This window comes from Epinephelus fuscoguttatus, linkage group LG13 (genome assembly GCF_011397635.1).
Source record: "Epinephelus fuscoguttatus linkage group LG13, E.fuscoguttatus.final_Chr_v1".
Lineage (NCBI taxonomy): Eukaryota > Metazoa > Chordata > Actinopteri > Perciformes > Serranidae > Epinephelus > Epinephelus fuscoguttatus.
The window spans coordinates 40,788,262-40,801,302 of record NC_064764.1 but is presented as its reverse complement, the minus strand read 5'-3'; the positions used below and the strand labels follow the sequence as shown (position 1 = coordinate 40,801,302).

At 42.4% G+C, this 13,041-nt stretch overlaps 1 protein-coding gene across 1 annotated transcript in view; it reads right to left on the bottom strand.

The window, feature by feature from the left end:
• rftn2 (raftlin family member 2) overlaps positions 1-13,041 on the bottom strand; it is a 33,632-nt gene that overhangs the window by 10,107 nt on the left and 10,484 nt on the right. The window contains exons 2-5 of the mRNA XM_049594038.1: positions 5,560-5,740; positions 2,539-2,647; positions 973-1,147; positions 556-774 (exon numbers count right to left, since the gene is read on the bottom strand). Coding sequence (XP_049449995.1) covers positions 556-774; positions 973-1,147; positions 2,539-2,647; positions 5,560-5,740 — 684 coding nt within the window. The remainder of the gene's footprint in view (positions 1-555; positions 775-972; positions 1,148-2,538; positions 2,648-5,559; positions 5,741-13,041) is intronic.

The window sequence follows — 13,041 nt, the reverse complement described above, 5'->3', positions numbered from 1 at the left end:
CACACACTGTCATATGTGTTCCCTTTGTATGCATAGAGAATCACATCATCGCCAAATGAGTGTAACCAACCTGCACGTCCACAGGTTGCTACGCAGGTGTACTCAAGTACTGTAATTGACTTCTTCCATGTTTGGCAACTTTATACTTATACTGTTTCTCAAAGTAGGACGAGTACTTCCAAGGAAGGATCCTCCAGAGTCAAAGCAAGAGTCCTTCCTATCATTCAGTGAACACACATGGGAACAGGCTAACGAGTGGCCCCAGGTGTGCGTCATTAACCCTCAGCAGAATGAGGAGGTTTCAGGTACTGTGATCATTTTGGCACTGTATCACCACACAGAAGGAAGCGTGCATCTACTCATGGACGAGAGGCTCGAGCCCTTGACAGCGTGAGATGTAAATTTTAATGGCGTCCTCCTCGGCTGAGCTGTAACGATACATAACTCAGTGGTGCGAGGTGAGCTAACGGTAGATGCAGCTTCCTTTGTCCTCATATATATTTTTGATTTTTGGATGAACCGTCCCTTTAAGAGTCCACCCAACACCAAACCAACCTTTAGGCGTGTCCCAGTAGACGAACGAGTCCACCAATGACCAGCCTTTCCGGTAGTAGGCGGCAGTCAGCTCCAGCCAATCAGCTTCCAGGGAGCTGACCACCTGACCCTTCCTGGACACACGCATGGAGAGCGCCCCCTGGTGGTACTGACAGGCCAGTGAGTCCAGAGGAGCACAGCCAGGAGCCCAGGAGTGGAAGAAGACCAGCAGCCTCAAGTCTGGACAGATGAGGAGACAAAACTTTAGTATTTAAAATACACGTTAAAATTTGAAGATATGAAGTTTAGCTTTTAACGTACTGCTTATGAGGATGTGAAAGGAAGGTTTTAATTTATCAGGATAAAGTGAAGTGTGTGAGCAGGTCCACTGAGGCCAAAAAAATTTTCAGAGAGAGATACAAGAGACGAGTGTCTCACCTGGACTGTAGGTGTTCTCCTCCAGCTCTCTGTCTCCAGGCGGAGTATGAGGAGGGGTGCGTGGAGGGGAGCGGCAGCCCCTCTTCGGACTGTGCACCCTGCCGTTGGTGATCCCGCTCACCTGCTGGAGGACCGAGCCAACGAATCGAACGCCGCCCCGGGCGCTGCTGTTCACCTGCCAGAGAGACGAACCAACGACCAGACACACGGTGACGTCACGATAAAACACACCTGTTTTACTTCCTCAGCACCACAGATGAGATGGTGTTGAGAAAGTCAAAGGTACCAGATCATTTTGGATTTGTAAATCTTATAAACAAACAGAACTTTCAATGAGAACATTTCCAAGTGAACAAACAGCATCGTCGTTCTGGTTTGACAATGTAAATATATCCTATAATTTATTTATTTTAGTAGAAGGGCAAATATGCAGTATTTAAATTATTTTAGAGATTTGTAGTGACCGGAAAAGTAAAAATATGCTTTATTATATGCATTATTTTCGGTGAAAATATGTAATAGTTTTCTTTTGCAAGGACTTTAGTGCCAAACAAAGGTGAAACTATTCAGTATTTCATTTTTTAGCATCTCAAGAGTCCTGAAAAGACGAATGTTTTCAGTATTTAACTTATTATTGATGCTTTAAATGTGAAAATATCCGCTATATTTCAGTTTTTGGAGAATTTTAGAGGCTTGATGAGGTGAAAGTTTCCAGTATTTCAATTATGTTAGTTATTTTTAGTGGCCTGAATTTTTTATATATCTGACAAGGTGAAAATAGTCAACATTTTGACTTTTGTAAAGATTTTAGAGTCCTACCAAAGTGAAACTATTCAGTATTTCACTTTTTTAATCATCTGAGAATCCTGAAAATACAAGCATATTCAGCAACTGACGTATTTTAGAGACTTTAAATGTTTAAAACTATGAAAATATCCAATATTTCACAGGCTTGAACAGGTGAAAGTATCCAGAATTTATTTTATCTTGGTTAATTTTAGTGGGCTAAAATATGACAATATGGTACATTCCACTTATTTTAAGTATTTTGGAGCACTAAAAATATTTAAGGGTCCAATATTTTACTTATTTTAAGGATTTTTAAACACCTGAAAAGGTGAAAATATCTAGATATCTCGTATCTAGTATGGAAAAGATGGGTGTCTTCAGTATTTGATGTATTTTAAATGCCTTAACATATTTCAGGTGCCAGAGGAGATAATGTATCCAGTATCACAAGTTTTTTAGGGATTATTAGTGGGCTCAAAAGGTGAAAATATCCTGTATTTCACTGCTTTAATGATTTTAGGGTCATGAAAATATCTAAATTGCAGCTTTAAGGCCTGAAAAGTTGAAATAATCCAGTCAAGGGCTGAAAGTTACAGAATTTATTCTTTATTGCTTAAATCAATCACCTGGTGACCCCTCTGATTTATCTTGGGACCTCTCAGAGGGGTGCAGACCCTCAGGTTGGGAACCACTGCACTCGATAAGCATTTAAAATGCTGCTCTGTCATGTGTTCATTTATATTTGTGGGTCTATAAGTTACAGTAAATCCCACTGACCCTGTCGATGAGCGCTCTGACCGTGTCGCCCGTCAGTGACTCTCCAGGTAACGGCCACTCCTCCACCTTCAACATGGGCACGCTGTAACACATGGACGCCATCTGCTTACTGAAAACACACACAGACACACACACACACACACACGGTCAGTGAGAGGAGTTCAGCAGTGACAGTGTGTGACGTTGAAGCAGTGGAGGTCAGTGGGGAGTTTCTGGATTTCGTGTCCAGCTGGAGGGTTCATAGTTCAGCTGTAATTGTCACAGAGCTGCAGACGCCAACACATCCATCATTTATAGGCTCAGCAGGAGGCGGCTACCACCTACTGTCTGAGCAATTAACTCAAAGGGTAAACAACAATTTAGGCAAGTGAAGTGACGACAGGTCAGACACGACATGCTGCAGCTTCAACATGAAAGTGTGGAGCGTAAAATAATGGTCACACAGAGACAGTGGAAGAAGTGCTTTGTGTATTTGCGTTTTTTTTTTAGCACTGTGTTGGTGACTTTTGTCGCTCTTCTTGGACGCCTGCTGCTCACAGTCTGACACTACTAGAGATGCATGATATGAGATTTGTTGCTGATATCTGATATGCTATGGCTGTATGTGATCTGTGCTGCTGTCCCTTTTCCCTCCACTGCAGATCTGCCCAGGTGTGCTGCATTACTTAACGTGGTGCAGTGCACCTGGCATGGAGGAGGTGCTTAAGAGCTCCTGTGCCAGCAGCAGAGGAGAGAGGCCTCTGGTGTGTGGACTGCTGGTCCTGCTGCCTCTCAGCCTGGGAGAGGTCTTGTTTGCTTGTTTCATTTGTTAACAAATCCCACGAATTTGTTTATTTTAAGGTGTCTTACGTGGATATTTTGGGTCAGTGGTGGAGTTTTGTTCGTCACATAGGGACGCCAAAGGGTGGGGCGTAACACTGATATGTAACAACTCATTTAACTGATAACCGATATCGATATGTGCGTTTTTTCTCCACCTAATCTTTGTGGAATTAAAATCATATTATGCCTGCACACTCTTATGGTGACGGCCCACCAGCAGACAGAGACATGAACTACTTTTCAATGTGTGTTGTACTCATTCATTGAGCAAAACAAGTAAAAGCCTGTTGGCTGATTCCAATGACGTGCAGATATTATCATGCATCCCTAGTTGCTACCTTTATATAAAGCCCGACTTCACCTGAACGCTGAGCCCTGAAAAGTCCTGAACACAGCAAAATAATAATAAAATAAGGATTGACGGGCAGAGAGCCTCAGATAAATACTTTACACCACTGAACAGAGTATTTCTCATTTGTTTATGTTTGCATAAGACCACCATCATTAACATGATTAATTCACCTCTACTGCCATCTTATGAAATAAAAATTATAATCACAGTAACAGTATCACAACCACTCAAACATCAGAGATGCTTCCCCTCCATTGGCTGCCGTGGGGCTGTTGTTGGGTGGATTTCTAGCCAATGGAAATCCTGTCAAACCAAAACATCCTCCTGTCTCCTCCAGGCACGCCAGTCTGACCTGCTGCTGAAGCTCTGCATTAAATATGCAGCTGACTTCATTCATCATTCATCTATTTACTAGACAGTATGGAGGTGAACATGTGTGCACAGCGGGACGGCACGTGTGCTGCAGACTGTATACAGTCATCTTTGCTGACCTGTAAAAAGCATTTGACACCGTCGATCATTAATTAAACTGCAGCCGTTAAGTCAAGATGATCCAAGCTTAGGTTCCACAGGGGTGTATTCAGAGCCCATTATTATTCACATTATACACAAATGACATAATTCTTCCTCATTAATATTTCAATATTATTTTCTATGCAGATGATACAGTTTTATATGTCTCCACTTTGACCCAGGCTCATCTTCAGTCTGCCTTTTATGCTACTATAAACATTTCGCTTTTATTTAAAGGACTTTACAGCCCTCAAGAGACGAAAGTATCCAGCATTTCACTTTAAGAATTTTCAGACGCTTCAAGAGGTGAAATTATCACATTTTTAAATTATTCTGAGGATATTTGGTGACCTAAAAATATGAAAATGTGCTATATTCCACTTATTTAAGGATTGTATTTTTGTTGCTTTTCTGTTTTTAATATTTTACTTATTGAAGTCCTTATTTAAAGTCCTGTGCGCAATATTTAAGGGATTGTAGAGTCCCGAAAAGGTGAACATTTTTTGTATTTTTTCTTACTTATATTAAGCTCATACAAGTCCTGACAAAAAAGTAAAAAATATTCTTAATTTCACTAAAATCCAGATTTTTACTTTTTTAAAGGATTTCAAGCTCCCACAAAAGTGAAAATATTCAGTATTTCACCTAATTTAAGCTTCATTTAAGAATTTCAGAGGCCTTAGAGGTGAAAATATTCAATACTTCACCTTTCAGAGTCCTACAATGTTTGCTCTGAAGAAGGTCTTACAGACCGAAAGCTTAACAATAAAGTGAAACACTGCAGAGATGTAAGTGTGCGGAAATCTTTTCTACCAGTAAGGTCCCACAGAAGTGAAAAATATTCAGTGTTTCACTTAATTTAAGCTTTACTTAAGAACTTTAGAGGCCTGAAAGGTGAAAATATCCAATATTTTACTTTTCAGAGACCTGTAAAAGTGAATGTATTCAGCATTTTACTTCGTTAGAGATTTTCAGAAGCATTTTAGAGTCCAGACAAGATAAACATATCCAGTATTTAATACATTTCTAAAGCTGTAAAATGTTAAAAAAAAAAAAAAAAAAGCAATAATTCAGTTTTTTAAAAAGGATTTTAGTCAATCTGCACACCAATTAATACGTCAATGTCCATTTTATACAGATGATACAACTGTATATGTCACGGCTCCACTCCAATCCGGACTCGTGTTCTTCTTTGAGGCTGCTGATTAAATCAAGTTTTAAAGATGTGTATCTAAACTTATAATGATGAAAAAAAGAAAATTTCATTTCAAAGGGGCAGGTATTTAAATTAAAGCTTCGTTTCAGGTTTAAAAGAGGGGTTAGGATTTGTGTACCTGGGTCTGGGACGGGCCAGGATGGCTCTGTAGAGCAAACTGAAGGGCAGCGAGCGGGTTCGGCCCACAGACAGGATGATGGGGTGCAGGGCGGCCAGGACGTAGCCTTGTGTGTAGTAGGGCTGCAGGGCCTGGGGCAGCTCAGAGAGGGAAGCCACATACTGAACCGTGGGGCGACTGCCTGCATGGACGGAGACATGAACGGAGGGAAACAAGTCAGTAAAATGCGTTTTAGCCTGGTTATAAAGGTTACTGCCACACAGAGTTCAGGCAGATTAGTTGGAAAGAACAGCAGCATTATGCATTAATGTAAAAGCTTCAGTTTGCTTCTGAGTTCACTGCCCTTTTGTAGCGAACTCTTAATGCCCTGTCTGTGTGTTTAGCCCTCTAACCTCCCCATCCTCCAACTCAACAACCCAAACACAAAGATATTCTGTTGGCTGTTACAAAAGAAAAGCTGGAAACGCTCAAATTTAAGAAGCCGAGCCCAGTTAATGTACAGCACCCGTACATCAGGAACCATTTACTCCATTCACAATAAAACACAACAACAGTGTTTTCAGATGTGCCCACCACAGAGAGCTCAGTTATCAGCTGTGGAAAATGCTGCAGTGCCATCGGTAAGAGAGAAAAAGATGTATTTTCAGATTTGTCTGTATTAGTGTAAACATGGGACACTGTCCAGCATCCAGAATCATGCACCACTCTCTGGGAAAGTTTTCTTTTCCTTCCTGTATAATGACTTAAACATCACTTTTCCACTGCTGCTGCTGGAGAGAGGAAAGCACACACACACACACACACACACACACACACAATCTGCTAAATATGAATGCAGATGATAATCAGGACGGAGCGTACCATTTATTTCATAATATCAGTTATATAATGTTTTTTAGTCCAGCATCAGAGACGATATGATTTTTACTAAGTCGCACCATATGGCACCATTTATTGAACATACTGTACTTTCAAATATATTGTTGATAAAAATCCTACAGCGTGTGAAATTTACATGTCTCCATCACCCCTTTTACACCAAGCGTCTTGCAATACGAACATAAAAATGTTGCGGATCTGGAAACTAAGAATGTCTGCTGCAGCCTGGTCTGAGACTTTTAATATCTAGCTGTGTCTGAGGGCTTCAAAGACTGATGATGACCGTAAAAAAAAACCACCACCAACCCCAGCATGTTGAGGGAAACACCACATCACCCACCACACTCTTACATAAAGGTTATATATACACAGATATAAGTGAATACACACACACACACACACACACACAAACCGTGTGCATATTTTTAGTGCTCCAGCTGTGACGTCTGATGTGGTTTCCAGTCCGTTATGAAAGGTGTGGCTCTGAGACCGACACACACATAAACACATGGAAGGAAAAAGAGTTTAATCTTCATGCTGCTGTGATATTATTTATGTAATCAATTATTACTGTGAAGGGTTGCAACATTGGTCTCTTAATTATTTAGTCTCTCAAATGTCTAGACGTCTTAATTAACACCAACATCTCTGATTAGTTCAGGAATTCAGAATGAAGTGACACTAAATGTAGTCTTAGTTATCACGCAATAAAATTTTTATTTTTATTTAATTTAACCTTTATTTAACCAGGCAAGTCATTAAGAACAAATTCTTGTTTACAATGGCGGCCTGGCAAAAGGCAAGAGCCTCTTGTGGGAGAACAAATTTTCTTGTTCCCCAGAAGAAGATTCTTCTGTAACTATTTTTTGATGTAGTGTTGATATTTTGTTGTTTTATTTTTGTACTTTCTTTGAGATGCACCTTCTTGAATTGTTAATTGTTTTGGGATATACACACATATACACAGTTCAAACCAAGCATCGTGGCATGGTTGTTGGTGCCAGACGGGCTGGTCTGAGTATTTCCTGGGATTTTCAGCACAACCATCTCTAGGGTTTACAGAGGATGGTCCCAAAAAGAGAAAATATCCAGTGAGCCAAAATGCCTTGTTGATGCCAGAGGTCAGAGGAGAATGGCCAGACTGGTTCAAGATGATAGAAAGGCAACAGGAAGTCAAATAAGCACTGGTTCCAACCAAGGTGTGCAGAAGAGCATCTCTGAAGCAACAACACCTTGTCCAACCTTGAAGCAGATGGGCTACAGCAGCAGAAGACCACACCAGGTGCCACTCCTGTCAGCTAACAACAGGAAACTGAGGCTACAATTCACACGGGTTTTCTCACCAAAACTGGACAATAGAAGATTGGAAAAACCACATTCAGATGGAAGCATGGATCCATCCTGCCTTGTATCAACGCTTCAGGCTGCTGCTGCTGCTGGTGGTGTAATGGTGTGGGGGAGATTTTCTTAGCACCAACTGAGCATGGTTTAAACACCACAGCCTACCTGAGTATTGTTGCTGAGCGTGTCCATCCCTTTATGACCACAGTGTACCCATCTTCTGATGGCTACTTCCAGCAGGATAACGCACCATGTCACAAAGCTCACATCATCTCAAACATGACAATGAGTTCACTGTACTCCAATGGCCTCCACAGTCACCAGATCTCAGTCCAATAGAGCACCTTTGGGATGTGCTGGAACGGGAGATTCTCATCATGGATCAACTGTGTGATGTCATCATGTCAATATGGACCAACATCTCTGAGGAATGTTTCCAGCACCTTGTTGAGTCTGTGACACCAAGAATTAAAAAAGGGGTCCAACCTGGTACCAGCAAGGTGTACCTAATAAAGTGGTCAGTGTACTTGAATTTCTATGTGTATCTTATCTAAATGTGAAGTACTCTGTAACCTTTAAAATGTGTGACCAAAATGAAATTCTGATCATATTATACACTCTCCTAATTCTTTTGTTTTTTGGATTTGTCATGGAGTCCACTCATCTCTGATTTCTGTTCACATTATTCTTTTCCTCAGCACTTAGAGGTGCGGCGAGCTCACAGTCAGTGAGGAGCTGCTGCTGCTTCAGTCTGTGTTGTTTTTCTTGAAAATCCTGGCTGGAAATCCCTGTGACCATCACCATACTTCCTGTGTCCACAAAGAGTGGCTGTTCACAGAGGGGCTTGGCTATGTGCCCCACTCACTCACTCACTCACTCACTCACTCACACACACACACACACACACACACACAGTCCATTTAACGCATTTCAAGTTGTGTGTGAGTGTGTGTGTGCATTCCTCACTACAACCCCCCACATTCTCACGAACAAACACCCCAGAGATCGGGGAGACCAGCTGAGATCGCTGCAGCCTCTCAATGGTTTGTCTGCCTGCCTCCATTATGAGACTAAAGACCACCAGAACCTCAATGAAACCTCCGCGGCAAACAGTTTACAGGCATTCCTGTGGGTTTGAACCCCACTCCACACTGTTTCAGTTTTACACGGGCATGGACATGTTGCAGCCGTGAAGCTGATGATTCACAGTGGACAACTTTTAAGACAACTTTCTTCCTTTAGTGGACAAAACATTTCCAGCTGAGTCAAACGTGGCTCAGCAGCAGAATGTGGAGGATCACAAACAGGCGACCACGCTGCGGATAATGGCTCCCAGGAGGACCATGATGTCATGCAAACACACCTCCAACCAAGGCTTTTGTTGCAGGCTTTTTGCTCGTCTCCTCCCCTGCTTTCAGTCCTCACACCCCCCTCCCATCCTGCTGCCACTCGCCCCTTCAACCCGCACACTGAGGCCTCTGTTTAGGGCTATGTGGGAGAAAAGAGGAGGAGGAGGAGGAGGAAGAAGGGCAAAGAGGGTAAAAAAAGGGGGGAAAAGAAGCAGAGGTGAGAACTGGCAGGATGGTGGGAGGGGGAGTCAGGGGCTCAGGAGGAGTTGAGCAACAACTGAGGGCACAGAGAGGGGTGACGGAGCCGAGGGAGGAAGGAGCCAGACGGGGTTTACAAGATGGATTTTATGAGCCTGGATGTGAATGGAAGTGAAGGTGTGAAAAGGAGAAAGTTGCCTGGCAACACAAAGGAAACTAGAGGGAATAAAACAAGCAGCTCTATGAGGCTGCAGTGCTTTGAGCTAAATGCTAACGCTAACAACATGCACACAACGACAAGTTTAGCACGTATGATGCCACATTTATGTCATATGGTTTAACTGTAGTTACAGATAGAAATAACCTCTTCATCAGCCTCCGAGTCGTATGATTCCCGGTCTGGCTGTCACATTTGCATCTAAAAATGTTAACTATGGTCCGGCCTGAGTCTTAAAATCCCCTTTCAATGAAGTCTTGCACTTGTCTTGGTCTCGTGCCTTGTTCAACTCGAAACTGTCCCTGCTATTGAAAACTGCTCACGATGCTGATTCGGGATCAGCTGTACAGAACATTGCCGGATTCTACCGACATGATCCATGAATGATCTCTCACACTGCACCTATTTTGCTAGAAACGCTGGCTCTGGGCAGCATTTGTTGCCTCAGTCCTCCAACAGTAACTTCACTTACAGCAAACTTTTAGAAGACAGATCAAGTTCATAGTTTTTAATGAAACTGAAGCTTTTTGCTCAGGGTTTTTTGCGTTGTTAAGTGCCTTGCATTTCTGCGCTCTGGGTGCCTGGTGTTTTTGCCGGAGTGTTCTGAACTCCTCAAGTTGATTAAAATTCTACTCAGAGTGGAAAAGCGACTCACGTCATCTCCGTTTTTTTGAGGTTGTCAAACTGCCCCTGAGTCATCCTACAATCTGCCTGTAAACGTCCATGATGGAGGAGAAGCTCCTGGACCAACTGGTGGTACTCCCCATGATCCAGCCTCTTTTTTAGGGTCTCATGTACCCACACAGATCTCTGTTTATCTGCTGACAGCCTCTCACCCTCAACCAGAGCTACAGACAGCACCCTCTGCCTCAACATGGCAGCAGCTACACACTGAGTACTGCAGGATAAGTAGAATAATAAACAGTAGATTGATTACACAAGACGTTTAGGGTAAGGAGGTGATGGGGTGGTTGTTGGGGTGGCAACAATAAAAAGATGCAGCAAGTGTTTTTTTACTAGTAGCATTCAATTTAAACAAAAAAAGGCAGTGTGATGCGCCTCGTGTGTTGCAACCTGCAAAATACTTTCTGTGTTATTGGGGCCTAAGTCACTATATCAGCATTGTATTATGGTCTTCAACAGGACTCAATTTGCTCTGGATTGGGTCTTGACTCAGATCAAACTGGACCTAGTCTTGAGCTTAACTTGAACTTGCTTAAGTCAGTCTTTACTACAGCCCTTTTAAAAGAAGATCTGGGGCCGGGACACATCTTTTATAGCTTGGAAAATGCGAGGCTGGGCACTGGATGCTACTCTTGTAATGACAAGCTGATAAAATACTGTACATCTCCGCCCAAACAGCGCTCAGACATCAATCCAAATTAGTTAAGTTTAAAAGACAGACTGAATAACTTAGAGATATATAAAAAGAAGTAACCACCATAAAGCTTTCCCAAGCCTCCATGCATCTTTCTACTGTTCACCTGTTCTCCAGACCGTCCGTGACACTGAACATGACACACCAAGAACACCCACACACACAGAAAGGTGTGCTCATCTGCTGCAGAGCTGCTCGCATCTACTGGCAATGGGAAGGAGTCTATGGCCTATTTTTAGCAGGTTTACCTGTGTTTACCTGCACTCATTTTGGTGTAAAAGGGGTGTAAGAGAGTCAACAAGAGCAGTGAAGTCGCAGCTCGACAGATAAACAATAAGCTGACTCTTAAATCATCCAACCATGTGATGATTAGAGATTATTAGAGATGATTAGTGAAGGCATTTAACCCACTAATGGGACCCTCTCAGATCATTAACTCGTTAGCCACATTACAGCGATCAAGACTCCTCTGAAGTCACAAACTGAACTCAAAGCTAATCGATCACAGAGCGCGAGGCTGTCAGGTCTGTACAGTGTTGCCCTGCCCTTCAACTCTCCTCTAAATTTAATAAAATAAAATACTGACTTTAATCTGAAATAATCCAGGGTGGGTGATTAGATTCCCAGATTAAACAGAGATTACAGAAAACTGCACTCATCCCTGGAGTGCTGGCAGGCAGATTCTCTTTTACAATCAGGACAGTGAATCGATGCGTCGGCGGGTCAAACTACATCAAAACAAATCAGTCACTATCTCTCAGAGTGGAAGAAGGTTGCAACTCATCCCACATTTCCTCCAACCGTCTTCAGCTCCGTTCATCCAACCAGCGATAAATACACGTCACCTCAGGTTAAGCCATGTCTCCACCCGCAAATCCCTCTGTATCATCCCATTTGTTCATCTAGTCCTGACCTGCCATCGCTGCGCACCCTTCACATCATCCTCTTATCTTTGATTCCATTCATAGTCCACTTCAAGTCTTTGCATGACACCGTTTCGTGTGTGGGGAAGTGGAAGACTGTGAGAAAGGCTGCCAGCCTCGGGCTTCAGGATTCATACAGGAAGTCATTTGCTGAAGGAGGAAACACTGGATTCTTGTTGTCTTAATATAAGAGAGAGACATTTAACTTTGAGATGAGATGGAACTTTGTTTTTTTCCAATCAAGGATGTGCATAAAAATGTTCATAATAAGACAACATTTTGGCTAGCAGCTCTGTGAGGCTGCATTTAAGCACAGTAACATGTTGACGCTGAATCAGGTATGGTAATGTTTTAAAAATTATGATTCCAGCACTAGGGGTGTACCATATCATCTCATTCATGACAGTACCGGTATGATATGAAAAATTCATAATGTGATACCCACAATATTTCGACTTGTTGACATATCGATGTTACACTGTTACCTACAGCGACAACAAGCATGACTGAAAGTGAAATGATTAGCGACTCCGCGGTGGTTCCAAAAGAGGAGCAGCTTCAGTAGTCTGGAAAAACCTGTGGCGTCCTGAATGTTACACACTTATACAAAAGGAGGGTATGTGGGTATCGCCCAAGCCCTGTGGACACCCAAGATTATGAGCCACCATTTCAGTATCTGACCAAATGTCTCTCTTTCTGTCCCTGAGATATGACATGAGTAATGGCCACTCAGTTCATCCTTGAGTCCAAGTGGATGTTTGTGCCAAACAGGGTTGCAGCGATATACCAGTTTCAGGCTATACTGTGATGTAAAAGTTGACAGTTATCATACCGTGTTCATCTGCTCATCTTTGATATTGAAAAAAAGGAAACTGGACGTTGAATCTCCCCTTTATTTTTTACTTATGTTCTAAGAGGAGACTTTTTACACAAGGTTCCATCAACAAAATGGTTTCAAGTTTCAATAAAAGTCAAAAAACGTTTGGTCAACCGAAATGAACCCTTCATTTTCATTCCTTTAAGGCTCATTCTGACTGATAATAATATAAATTCTGTAACACTGTGCGTGCGTGGTTTGTCGTCAGCTGCAGGGGAAAGGCGTCGGGGGATGGCTCATGAGAGTAGCGCCAGGTGAGTTGATTGACACACCTCCTGCTGCTTTGTTCTGATTACATCGGTCTCTTTTTCATGCAGCAG